The following is a 14,316-nucleotide window of genomic DNA, read 5'->3' on the forward strand; positions in this document are numbered from 1 at the left end:
TGCTAAATTTCAGCCCAATCGGATAAGAGTTTCGCACTCTTGTGGCTCTATAAGTCAAGATCAAAGATCGGTTTATATGGCAGCTATATCAGATTATAGACCAATTTGAACCATACTTAGTACATTTGTTGGGAATCAAAACAAAACACCTCTTGCAAAATTTCAGCCAAATCAGATACGAATTGCACCCTCTACTGGCTCATGAAGTCAAAATCCAAGATCGGTTTATATGGCAGCTATATCAAATCAAGGACCGATATGGCCCATTTACAGTCCCAACCGATCTACACCGAAATCACGAGAGCGGTCGAACGCGTTAAGCTAGCCGCTTGAAATTTTGCACAGACACTTCACATTGATGTAGGTCATTGGGGATTGCAAATGGGCAATATCGGTTTAGATTTTGATCTAGCTCCTATATTAACTGATCCCCTGAGCCCCTGGAAGCAGTAGTTTTTCATCCGATTTGACTGAAATTGAGCATGTGGTGTTCTGTTTCGTCTTACAACAACTGTGCCAAGTACGGTCCAAATCGGTCTATAACCTGATATAGCTCCCATATAAATTGATCTCCCGATTTGACGTCTTCAGCCCCTGGAAGCCGTAATTTTTCATCCGATTCGGCTGAAATTGAGCATGTGGTGTTCAGTTTCGACTTCCAAGTACGGTCCAATTTGGCTTTAAACTGAATTCAAACCGGGAGATCGGTTTATATGGGAGCTAATAAAATTCTTAGCACCTGGAAGCCGCAATTTTTGTCCGATATGACTGAAATTTTGCATGCGGCGTTCTGTTATGATTTCCAACAACTAGACCAAATCGGTCAAGAAATTGATATAGCTCCTATATAAACCGATCTCCCGGCTTGAATTGTTGAGCCCTTATAAGCCGCAATTTTTGTCCGATTCAGCTGAAATTTTGCACATAGTGTTTTGTTATGCCAAGTACTGTTTAAATCGGTCTATAATCTGATATATCTCCCATAACTAATTTACGGATTTGACTTCTTTAACCACTGGAAGCCGCAATTTTTTCCGATGAGGCTGGCTGAAATTTTGCACATAGTGTTCTGTTTTGACTCTCAACAACTGTGCCAAGTTCGGTCCAAATTGGTCCAGAACAAGATATAGCTCCCATATAAACCGATCTCCCGATTTGACTTCTTGAGCCCTTATTAGCCGCGATGTTTATTGGATTTGACTGAAATTTTGCATGTGGTGTTCTGTTATGACTTTCAACAACTGTGAAAAGTACGGTCCATATCGGTCTATAACCAGATATAGCTCCCACATTTTTACAGAATCCATGGTGGAGGGTTCCCAAAATTCCACTCGGCCGAATTTAGCACGGTTTTACTTGTGTTATTTGAATTGTGTCCAGATTAGACCAATGGATTTTGTCTTTGTTTCTATTTAGAATAGAAAAGCAAAATAAAATGACTTTAATAAGTTTGGGCACGATGAAGTGTCGCAATGAGCAGTCATAAAAATGTTATTCAAATTATTTATGGCTTTAATAAATAATTTTCAAATGGGCCCACAACTGGGCAAAAGTTTGCCTTAAAAATTTTTTTGCGATAATTTATTTTTAAACAAGTAAAAAGGCGTTAAGTTCGGCCGGGCCGAACTTTGGATACCCACCACCTCGGCTATATATGTAAACCACCTTTCGTCGAAATCCGGTGCAAAACTCATAACTTATGTCCCATAGCAGAAATATGTGAAGGGGCTTAACTTAACTCTTTGTCCCAAATTTCGGCAACATCGGACAATAAATGCGCTTTTTATGGCCCCAAAACCTAAAACCGAGAGATCGGTCTATATGGCAGCTATATCCAAATCTGGACCGATCAGTGCGATAATGCAGAAGTATGTCAAGGGGATTAACTTAACTCACTGTCCCAAATTTCGGCGACATCGGACAATAAATGCGTGTTTTATGGGCCTAAGACCCCAAATCGGAGGATCGGTCTATATGGCAGCTATATCCAAATCTGGACCGATCTGAGCCAAATTCACAGAGGACGTCGGAGAGCCTAAGACAACGCACTGTCCCAAATTTCAGCAAAATCGGATAATAAATGTAGCTTTTATGGGCATATAACCCTAAATCGGAGGATCGGTCTATATGGCAGCTATATCCAAATGTGAACCGATTTGAGCTAAATTGACGAAGGACGTTGTAGGGCCTAACACATCTCACTGTCCCAAATCATAGCAAAATCGGCTAATAAATGTGGCTTTTATGGGCCTAAGACCCTAAATTTGAGGATCGGTCTATATGGCAGCTATATCCAAATCTGAACCGATCTGAGCCAAATTGACGGAGGATGTCGAATGGCCTAACACAACTCACTGTCCCAAACTTCAGCAAAATCGGATAATAAATGTGGCTTTTATGGGCCTAAGACCCCAAATCGGAGGATCGGTCTATATGGCAGCTATATCCAAATCTGAACCGATCTGAGCCATATTGACGGAGGATTTCGAATGGCCTAACACAACTCACTGTCCCAAATTTTAGCAAAATCGGATAATAAATGTGGCTTTTATGGGGCTAAGAACCCAAATCGGAGGATCGGTCTATATGGCAGCTATATCCAAATCTGGACCGATCTGAGCCAAATTGACGGAGGATGTCAAAGGGCCTAACGCAACTCACTGTCCCAAATTTCAGCAAAATCGGATAATAAATGTGGCTTTTATGGGCCTAAGACCCTAAATCGGCCGATCAGTCTATATGGGGGCTATATCAAGATATAGTCCGATATAGCCCATCTTCGAACTTAACCTGCTTATGGACAAAAAAAGAATTTGTGCAAAGTTTCAGCTCAATATCTCAATTTTTAAAGGCTGTAGCGTGATTTCAACAGACAGACGGACAGACGGACAGACGGACGGACATGTCTAGATCGTCTTAGATTTTTACGCTGATCAAGAATATATATACTTTATAGGGTCGGAAATGGATATTTCGATGTGTTGCAAACGGAATGACAAAATGAATATACCCCCATCCTTCGGTGGTGGGTATAAAAAAATCTATGAAAATTAATCTTTAGAAGAAATTTTATAGAATCCTTAAATCTGGAAAAAAGTTTATAAAAATGTAGTCTTTAGAAAAATTGTTATAAAATTTTGTCTTTAAAAAAACTATTTCGAAAAAATTTCAATAAAATTTCTTTACAAAAATTTTCAATGAAATTTGGTTTTAAGTAAGAATTTCATTACAATTTTGTGTTTTAGAAAAATAATTGTGACGTGCTAAATTATGCTTTTATGGAATATTATTCATATAAAATTTTGTATTAAAGAAAATTTTACTGAAATTTTATTTCTTTACACAAAATAGTTTGGAGGGGGATCGGGCCCGGCAGCCCCTCCCCACCCGGCTACGTTCCTGATGGGAGCTATATCTTAATCTGAACCGATTTCAATCAAATTCACCAGTGAAGTGGAGGGCCGTAAGAGAACCCTTCCGCAAAATTTCGTTAAAATCAGTTCCCAAATGACGATATTATTGCAATATTAGCCCATGTCGGACGAACATATATATAAACCCATTTTTTTCAATTTCAATTGGCTACGTTTTTAGGCCAAAAAGGTGACTGTACAGATAAATATTTCGAGGTGTTACAAACGAAATGACGAGATTTGCAAATTGCCATTGCCATATGTATGGTGGGTATAAAAACATCGCATTTTTAAGTGCTCGGAGTCGACTCCGGAGTCGGAGTCGAATCAAAAATGCTCAAATCCGCAGCCCTGGGCATGATTAAATTAATAAAAACAACCAGTGGTACACCTTCGTTGTCACAGGTGAGATAAGACATACTGGAGTCGTCCGATTTAATGGTAATTCAATAGGCATTATCAATTAGAAAGCTTTTGGTGCTCCGACATGGTGGTGGGAAGAACGATGCCACAAGCTATAAGAAATTACCTGATTTTCACAGTGGCTGTCAGCGGCATCTGTAGATGCCAGGCATTTTTGCTAACCAGGACAAACTTGGAGTGTTTTGATGACTATAGAGAAAAGCAAAACGCAAATACGTTACTCTACATGGACTCCCATTTAGCTTGTGAAAGTGTTGTCCGTAAACGCAGTAAATTGAAGGTGCAACATTCCAAGCAGGATATTGATGTCGAATTGGAGAAATGGCTGCTCGCCAAAGCAACCGAAGAAATGTGTTCAAATATGAAGGCATGCAGTACCATCGAAGACCATGGACCCTTCTTCCGATGCTACTCCACTACGGTATGTATTCACAATGGCACTTGGCCAGCTGCGTCTCTAATACTTCAAGTCGAATTTACATTTAGGCCATGCAAGGTGCCCACACATCGCTGGGAATGCATTTTAATGCCTCGGCAGTTGCCATAGAACTGAACGATGATTTTGGGGAGGATCAAAAGGACGTGATGAGATGTACTTTGCAAGCCAGACAGAAGTTTACCGATGATTGGATAGATATTTATCGTCAGCTTCTTCGATGTTTGGATAGTATTTAAATTGGCGGAGGATAATGCTAAAGATAAGCTATGAGAAACAAACACAAATCTGATGGAATAACTCAGCTATATCATAACAATCGGCTGCTATTTCATTTTAATTGCTGTAGCAATATATATGTCTCTTAACGGTTTACCCTATCTTCATCGATTTATTGTTTAAAGATGATTTCATCTTCAACTGGAAGGTATACCAAAAAAGAGCGTACTTTGAGTATTATGAGTACAAAACGTTTTGTGATCAATTTTATAAATTAAATCTATTGTATTTGAAGTAAGTAACATAGTCGTTTGTGCATAAGTAGTGCAAGTGTAAAATTAAAAAAAAAAATGTCAACCTTATCTGGTGTTTCAAATGGATTGGTATTCATTTAGGTTAGGTTAGTTTAGACTGAAAAAGAGGGTGCGGTTATTAATGCGCCCCATGACACTATTGACATACACCTAAGTCAGTTATCGGCTTGATGTGCGCTCTAAATACTAAAAAAGTAACATCGAGAAAGAAAATCTAAGTCAGGAATTTGGTATTGGTATTGTGTCCCCACCTAAGTGCTGGCACTTGTTAGACGTGACATAGGAAATGCTCCAACATCTCATCATCTTCTCCGCATGCCCTACACATGCCATCACTTGCCAACCGTTTCGTGTTCGACGCCCACGCCCTTAACTCGGACTGCGTCGACCCGAAAGGCTTCGGATTAAACAAGTTTATTGACGGCAATCCTCTGACCTTCACTGCCAAATCGTCTGCCCTTTCATTCCCCCCAACGGATTGTGCCATTCTCAGAGAGGGCATTAATCACCTTCTTATATTCCAAGATTGTTTTCTGATCTTACCGTCCTGGTTGTTATTGCCTTTATGACCATTTTACTGTCCATAAAGATGTTCACACTCGACGTCCTCGCGTTAGCACCACACCACATCGCCCGGATCTCCGCTTGCTGGACAGTATTATGGTCGGGCAGTCTAAAGTAGATCCCGGTTCCTGGGTTCCCCATGTAGACCCCCAGACCTACTCTGTTCTCCAGCTTTGATCCAATCGCACATGATCTTCCAGATGGCAATACTAGGATTCCGTAAGTCCAAGACTGTGCCCCTGACAGCAGTGTCTCACACTTGACCCCAAGTGTCGTCTTAGGTATCCGATCGCAAATATCTTCTCTTCATTCCAGATTTCCTATCGTCGCCTCGATTATATCGCGATGGTGTGAGCTGCTCCCAACCTCAATCCATTCTCCCATCGCATTACGTCTAATAGCCGCAGTGGCTCCCTCACATTTAATCAGTATGTCAATGGGTCGGATATCTAGAATACTCTCCAGTGCCCTAGTGGGCACCGCCTATGCCAAGACAACATGATCTCTGGACCTGTTGTATGGTCTTTATGTTGCACTTTTTCTCCATAGCAACCCACCAAACTACTGAGGCGTAAGTAAGTATTGGTCTAATCACGCTCCTGTAGAGCCAATGAACTATGCTCGGATTCAGCCCCCATTTCGGATCTACGGCCAGTCTACATAGTGCCCAATAACTGTGAGCCTTCTCAGTACGCTCCTGAATGTGACACTTCTAATTAAGTTTCCTATCCACAATCACTCCTAAGTATTTGACTTTGTCAGATATCGAAATCGTTTTGTTGAGGAAACGTGAAACATGCATATTTCAGTCATCTCTGGGTTAACATTGAGACCCCTGGGTCTAGCCCAGTTATACGCCATCTGCAAGACCTTTTCGGTTCTTCTGCATAGCTAGTTTGTGTCCTTACCCCTAAGAAGTACTATAACATCGTCTGCATAGCAGACGGGTTCAAATCCCTCCTCAGTCAGCATCCGTAATAGTTTATTTATTGTGGTCACCCAAGGTAGTGGCGATAGAATGCCCCCTCTGTGGTGTTCCCCTTTCCCTTATATTTATATAATGGGAAACACAATTTATCCACCTGTTCCTTAGCATATGGTTTATCCAGTCTCTAAGGACCAGGTTTACCCGGTACTGGATTAATGTGTCGCTCCGCACGTTGTTAAACGCCCCTCGTTGTCAATGCATACCGCCAATGTGTACGTCTTGGCATCTAAGGATTCTTCTATTATATGCACAACCTCGTGCAAGGCAGTCTCCACCGACCTTCCCTTGACGTGGGCATGCTGTTTGCATTTGAATAGCTCGCTGGATGTCCTACTCTTTGTCATGGTATCAACAATGAGTTCCATGGTTTTGAGTAGATAGGGCGTAAGGCTTATAGGTCTGTAGGTCTTTGGTGTCATATAACTTGCCTTGCCGGACTTGACTATAAATACCTCCTCCTCCGCCTCCTGGCGACTTTCGGAATAAATGCAAGTCTTAGGCAGATGGGGCGCCAGATAGTCCGCTTCCTTCTGTAGTAACGCTGGAAATATTCTATCAGGGTACAGGTGACTTAAATGGTTTGAAGCTCCACACGGCTTCCTTTACCATAAATTCCGTTATGATAAGTCTTCGATCAACGTCATTATTCCAAGATTCCGGTGTTTCCGTGAGTCCCATCGTATCCTGTGAAAAATGCGTTTTCATCAAAAGCCTCAACATGTCCTCCGTTGTTTCTGTTCTCACTCTCATGTCGTGTACTATCGTTTCAGTTTGGACATGGTTTTTTGAGAGAAATTTTTTCATCTTGGCCGCGTCATTAACGCTATCGACCTTGTCGCAGAATAGCTTCCAAGAGACGATTTCGATATCTGACAATGTCAAATACTTAGGTGTGATCTTAAACAGGAAACTGAATTAGAAGTGTCACATTCAGGAGCGTACTGAGAAGACTCACAGATGTTGGGCACTATGTAGACGGGCCGTAGGCTCGAAATGGGGCCTTAATCCTAGGATAGTCCACTGGCTCTACAGAAACGTGATTAGACCAATACTTACTTACGCCTCAGTAGATTGGTGGACTGCTATAGAGAAAAAGTGCAACATAATGACCATATAACAGGTTCAGAGAACATGTTGTCTTGGCATAGGCGGAACGATGACAACCATGCGCACTAGGGCACTGGAGAGTATTCTAGATATCCGACCCATTGACATACAGATTAAGTGTGAGACAGCCACTGCGGCTATGAGACTTAAGGCGATGGGAGCATGAATTGAGGATGGGAGCAGCTCATACCATCGCGGTATAATCGAGGCGACGATTGGAAACCTGGAAAGGAGGGGAGGGTTTCCGATCGGATATCTGCGACGACACTTGAAGTGGAGTGCGAGACACTGCTGCTATCGTCACAGTCTTGGATTGACGGAACCCTAGTATTTCCATCTGGAAGATCATATTACACGGATGGATCAAAGCTAGAGGACAGGATGGGCCTGAGAGTTTACATTGAGAACCCAGGGACTGAGATTTGTGTTAGACTGCCTGACCATAATATAGTCCTGAAGGCGGAGATCCGAGCGATCACTGAATGCGTGAAGGGGTGTGGACGTCGAGTGTGAAGATCTTTACCGACAGTAAAATTACCATAAGGGCAATAACATCCAGGACGGTAAGGTCATGAACAGTCTTGCAGTGTAAGAAGGAGATTAACGCCTTCTCTGAGAATGGCAAAATCCGCATCGTTTAGGTGCCGGGCCATAACGGAGTAAGAGGAAATGAAAGGGCAGACGATTTGGCAGTGAAGGCCAGAGGACTGCTGTCAATAAACTTAGATAACTCGAAGCCTTTCGGGTCGACGCAGTCAGAGTTAAGGGAGTGGGCGACGAATGCGCATGCAACATTGTGGAACAGCGAAACGGTCGGCAGGACGGCGAAAATCCTATGGGCGGGACCCAGATCGTGAGAAGACGATTCTATTACTGAAAGGAAGCAAGAAGGAGGTCAGTATAGCTATTGGTATCATAACGGGACACATAGGACTACGAGCTCACTTATGTAAAATCGGTGCGGCAAGTGGTAGCATGTGTAAGGCATGCGGGGAAGATGATGAGACGTTGGAGCATTTCCTTTGTCATTGCCCGGCTTTCGCGTCCAACAGTTACCGGTACTTAGGTGGAGACAAAATATCAGACATGAACCAACGGTGCTGAGTTTTATATTTTAATGAACTCTTTGCTTTAAGAAAGAAGAAATTAACAAAATATAAAACTGTTTTTGTTTAAGCCACTTAAGTCCATATTCAACGACTCACTATCTTATATTGGATATTTTCCACATTGCTGAAGGTCAAGTTATACAATATAACTCTTTTACATAAAAATGGTAGCAGATGTATTATTATACCCTCCGCCATAGGATGGGGGTATACTGATTTCGTCATTATGTTTGTAACTCCTCGAAATCTTCGTCTAAGACCCCATAAAGTATATATATTCTTGATCGTTATGACATTTTAGGTCTATCTAGCCATGTCCGTCCATCTGTCCGTCTGTTCTTCCGTCTGTCCGTCCGTCCGTCTGTCTATCGAAAACACGCTACTTTCAAAGGAGTAAAGTTAGCCGCTAGAAATTTTCCACAAATACTTCTTATTAGTGTAGGTCGGTTGGGATTGTGAATCGGCTATATCGGTCCCCGTTTTGATATAGCTGCCATATAAACCTATCTGGGATCTTGACTTCTTGAGCCGCTAGAGGGCACAATTCTTATCCGATTTGACTGATTTTGACCGATTTGCATGAGGTGCTTTATTATGACTTCTAACAACTGTGCTGAGTATGGATCAAATCGGTCAATAACCTGAACCTATCTGGAGATTTGATTTCTTGAGCGTCTAGAGTGCGTAATTCCTATCCGATTTGGCTGAAATTTAGCACGACGTGTTTTGTTATGTCTGCTAACAACTGTATTGAGAATAGTTCAAATCGGTCCATAACCTGATATAGCTGCCATATAAACCGATCTGGGGTCTTGAATTCTCGAGCCACTAGAGGGCGCAAGTATTATACGATTTGGCTGAAATTTTGCATGAGGTGTTTTGTTATGACTTTCAACAGATATGTCCTGGTATAGCTGGCATATAAATCGATCTGGGGTCTTGACTTCTTTAGCCTCTACAAGGAACAATTCCTATCCGATTTGGCTGAAATTTAGCACGATGTGTTTTGTTATGACTTGCAACAACTGTGTTGATAATTGTTCAAATCGGTCCATAACCTGATACAGCTGCCATATAAACAGATCTGGGGTCTTGACTTCTCGAGCCACTAGAGAGCGCAAGTATTATCCGATTTGTCTGAAATTTTATACAATGGCTTCCCCCATGACCTTTAACATACGTGTCGAACATGGTATGAGTCGGTTTATAGCCTAATACAGCCCCCCTATAAACCGATCTCCCTATTTTATTTCTTCAGCCCCCAAAAGTGTGCAATTCTTACTAGATTTGGCTGAAATTTTGCACAATGACTTCTACTATGGTCTCCAATATTCAATTCAATTATGGTCCGAAATGAACCATTACTTAATATTGTTTCAATAACATAGCAATTCTTTTCTTTTATCCTTTGTTTGCCTAAAAAGAGATACCGTGGAAAGAGCTCGACAAATGCGATCAATGGTGGAGGGTATATAAGATTCGGCCCGGCCGAACTTAGCACGCTTTCAAGTACTCTGGAAAGACCAAGCCAGCCCTCCCGCTCTAGAGTCTCCATCCACAGTGTCCTGTGGAGAGAGACAAAGTCGTAACAGCAAGGAAGGAAGAGCGCAAGTCCCCTTAGTCTTCATGGAGGAGAGTGACTTGCAAAGGGATGCCACAGCCATTAATGAAGGGGAGATGGTCGCTGAGAAAGGTAAGGAGCCGCCCCCTTACGCCGCAGTGGCAAGGAAGCACAACAGAGATTAGATGACTTATGCTATCATCAATATCGGCTGTGCACGTCCCGGTGGGCGAGTTGGTAGCGTGCTGGGATTACCATTACGGGGAAAGTGGGTTCGATTTCCGGTTCGAGTCCTGAAAATGATGGTAAGGTTTTAAAAATATATGTTTCCCACAAGAAAAAAAATAGTATTGTATGTCCAAAAATGTATTGGGTTGCCCAAAAAGTAATTGCGGATTTTTCATATAGTCGGCAATGACAAATTTTTTCACAGCTTGTGACTCTGTAATTGCATTCTTTCTTCTGTCAGTTATCAGCTGTTACTTTTAGCTTGCTTTAGCAAAAAAGTGTAAAAAAAGTATATTTGATTAAAGTTCATTCAAAGTTTTATTAAAAATGCATTTACTTTCTTTTAAAAAATCCGCAATTACTTTTTGGGAAACCCAATAAATAATGGAAATTATTTTTTATTATAATTGTCATTTAATTTATTATCTATTATCATTTGTCATTTATTATAATTGTCATTTAAAAAGTAAGTTTGAAGTTTACTTGGCAATAAAAAAAAAATTACTTGCAGTTGATGATGAAATGATTTATTTTATTTATTTCAATAAATTAAGTAAATGTAAACCTTAGGAGATGCGTCAATGTCATTAACTTAAATAAATTTAGGCATATTCACAAACAACACAAAACGATCCAAATCATGAACAGATGCAACATTCACCAGAATCCCGATGATTTGCCTCCAGGCGGGTTATGTACCTTAATTGATGATCTAGGGCCATTTTGGTCAATTTCCTCTAAAATATAAGAAAAAAAAAATCCAAACATAATGCGCGATTAATATTAAAAATTGGAACAATGATCTTTTTTCGAAGGCTACTCATTGTATAAATATGTTGTATTTTTATTATACCCACCACCGAAGGATGGGGGTATATTCATTTTGTCATTCCGTTTGCAACACATCGAAATATCCATTTCCGACCCTATAAAGTATATATATTCTTGATCAGCGTAAAAATCTAAGACGATCTAGACATGTCCGTCCGTCTGTCCGTCTGTCTGTTGAAATCACGCTACAGCCTTTAAAAATTGAGATATTGAGCTGAAACTTTGCACAAATTCTTTTTTTGTCCATAAGCAGGTTAAGTTCGAAGATGGGCTATATCGGACTATATCTTGATATAGCCCCCATATAGACCGATCGGCCGATTTAGGGTCTTAGGCCCATAAAAGCCACATTTATTATCCGATTTTGCTGAAATTTGGGACAGTGAGTTGCGTTAGGCCCTTTGACATCCTCCGTCAATTTGGCTCAGATCGGTCCAGATTTGGATATAGCTGCCATATAGACCGATCCTCCGATTTGGGTTCTTAGCCCCATAAAAGCCACATTTATTATCCGATTTTGCTAAAATTTGGGACAGTGAGTTGTGTTAGGCCATTCGAAATCCTCCGTCAATATGGCTCAGATCGGTTCAGATTTGGATATAGCTGCCATATAGACCGATCCTCCGATTTGGGGTCTAAGGCCCATAAAAGCCACATTTATTATCCGATTTTGCTGAAGTTTGGGACAGTGAGTTGTGTTAGGCCATTCGACATCCTCCGTCAATTTGGCTCAGATCGGTTCAGATTTGGATATAGCTGCCATATAGACCGATCCTCAAATTTAGGGTCTTAGGCCCATAAAAGCCACATTTATTAGCCGATTTTGCTATGATTTGGGACAGTGAGATGTGTTAGGCCCTACAACGTCCTTCGTCAATTTAGCTCAAATCGGTTCACATTTGGATATAGCTGCCATATAGACCGATCCTCCGATTTAGGGTTATATGCCCATAAAAGCTACATTTATTATCCGATTTTGCTGAAATTTGGGACAGTGCGTTGTCTTAGGCTCTCCGACGTCCTCTGTGAATTTGGCTCAGATCGGTCCAGATTTGGATATAGCTGCCATATAGACCGATCCTCCGATTTGGGGTCTTAGGCCCATAAAACACGCATTTATTGTCCGATGTCGCCGAAATTTGGGACAGTGAGTTAAGTAAATCCCCTTGACATACTTCTGCATTATCGCACTGATCGGTCCAGATTTGGATATAGCTGCCATATAGACCGATCTCTCGGTTTTAGGTTTTGGGGCCATAAAAAGCGCATTTATTGTCCGATGTTGCCGAAATTTGGGACAAAGAGTTAAGTTAAGCCCCTTCACATATTTCTGCTATGGGACATAAGTTATGAGTTTTGCACCGGATTTCGACGAAAGGTGGTTTACATATATAGCCGAGGTGGTGGGTATCCAAAGTTCGGCCCGGCCGAACTTAACGCCTTTTTACTTGTTTTCATTGCTTCATTTAAGCAATAAATGATTGTCGAAAAAAAAACAACATTAAAAAAAAACAAATAAATGAGACGTAATTTTAGCAGAGAACTATTTCACTGACACATCAAATATTTTCATGAAAAACAATTAATCAGACTCTTGAACAAATAAGTGATTTATTGGGAATTACCAGTGATAATGCTTATCTTCAAATGCTATCGATTGTTGGTGTAATCCAACAAATACTATTTTGTTTGTTAATAGGAAATTAATAGCCATATTGCAAAGTTTGTATAGCGATTAATTAAATCACTTTGTTTTATATTCAGCATGTTATTTTACCAAAGCTCTGCACCAGTTAGGTTAGTTTAGGTTAGGTTGAAAAGAGGGTGCGGGAATTAATCCACCCCATGCCACTAGTGTTGCCCGTTGTAGGAGAAGTTTCCCCAAACAATGGATTTTCTTCATAATCGGGGAAAATTTTTTGGAAAATTCTGCATGAATATGATAGGCATAGGCCTTAGTCTATCAGAAGGCATAAGCTTTAGTCTATCAGAAGGCATAAGCTTTATTGTCAGCTAAGGTCGCGGCATTCAAAATACTAAGATAGAGGGTAACTAATTTAATAATTCTGTTCGTAACACATCAGAATGTTTTGGCCCACGACTATCATTTGTGTCGTTTTCAGTTCCTTTAAAAAATTGTAAATAAATACTTTCATAAGAAAAGTTGAATTAGATTTGGCTATCTAAGTTTAGGGTGAAATGAAGGTGCGTATATTAATCCGCCCCATGCCACTATAGACATACACCTAAGCCAGTGATCGACTTGTTCGCTTTAAATACTGAAAATTAACATTGACAAATACATCTAATCATCAACAATTCCGTGCTACTTGTAACCAGTAAGGAAAGACAAAGATCGGGCAGTGCTGTCTGTATGATACCCTACACCTACCCTATAAGTACAAAGTGGGAACTATATTTTCTTCTAAACCAATTTTGATAGACTTCGCCGTATGTTTTCAGATGGGTTAATAAACAATCCGTATCAAATTTCGAGCAAATATGTTCAATCTGTAATAACTACGGTTGACAAATGACAACATTATTGCAAATTACCCAATATTTGACGAACATATGTATGGGAGCCAGTGACGTAGCCAGGGTGGGGGGGCCTCGGTCCCGAGCCCCCGAGGAAAAATTTAACTTTATTCTAAACAAAAAATTTTACTAACATTTTTTAACATGACAAAATTACTTATTTATAATATTCTACAAAGACAACATTTTGCTGAGGTCAGAGCCAAATTGGAATGAAATTTTTCTAAAGTCAAAATTTCAGCGTAACATTCCTCAATGACAAAACTTCAGCACAGACCCGACCCGTCGAAATTATTTTTATTACGACAAAATTTCTATAAAATTTTTTCTTCTGACAACATTTTCATTAAATTCTTTCTAAAGACAAAATTTCAATAACATTTTTTCTAAAGACTAATTTTAATGAATTTTTTAAGGACAAAATTTCAGCGAAAAAACTCTCTGAAAACAACTTAACTTCGAGATTATTTTTTAAAATAAAATTTTATTAATAAAATTTAATAAAATTTTGCATTGTGCGACACTACATTTAGCATTAGAGTATTTTTATTATGCTTATCTGTAGCAAACAATATTTTCCTAAAA

General features: G+C 40.2%; 2 protein-coding genes across 6 annotated transcripts in view; one reads left to right on the forward strand and one right to left on the reverse strand.

Moving 5' to 3' along the window:
* The first annotated feature begins 3,899 nt into the window (after positions 1-3,899).
* Positions 3,900-4,812, forward strand: LOC106080956 (uncharacterized). The gene is made up of 2 exons (XM_013242587.2): positions 3,900-4,257; positions 4,323-4,812. Exons 1-2 carry the CDS (start codon positions 3,901-3,903, stop codon positions 4,509-4,511), a joined length of 546 nt encoding a protein of 181 aa, XP_013098041.2. The 5' UTR covers position 3,900; the 3' UTR covers positions 4,512-4,812.
* Positions 4,813-10,873: 6,061 nt separating this feature from the next.
* Positions 10,874-14,316, reverse strand: part of LOC106081466 (dihydropyrimidinase) — a 52,313-nt gene continuing 48,870 nt past the window's right edge. For all 5 annotated transcript variants that reach the window (XM_013243464.2, XM_059363500.1, XM_013243447.2 and 2 more), the window contains one exon: positions 10,874-11,099. In XM_013243464.2, coding sequence (XP_013098918.2) covers positions 11,020-11,099 — 80 coding nt within the window. In that variant the 3' untranslated portion in view covers positions 10,874-11,019. The remainder of the gene's footprint in view (positions 11,100-14,316) is intronic.

This window comes from Stomoxys calcitrans, chromosome 2 (assembly GCF_963082655.1).
Source record: "Stomoxys calcitrans chromosome 2, idStoCalc2.1, whole genome shotgun sequence".
NCBI lineage: Eukaryota > Metazoa > Arthropoda > Insecta > Diptera > Muscidae > Stomoxys > Stomoxys calcitrans.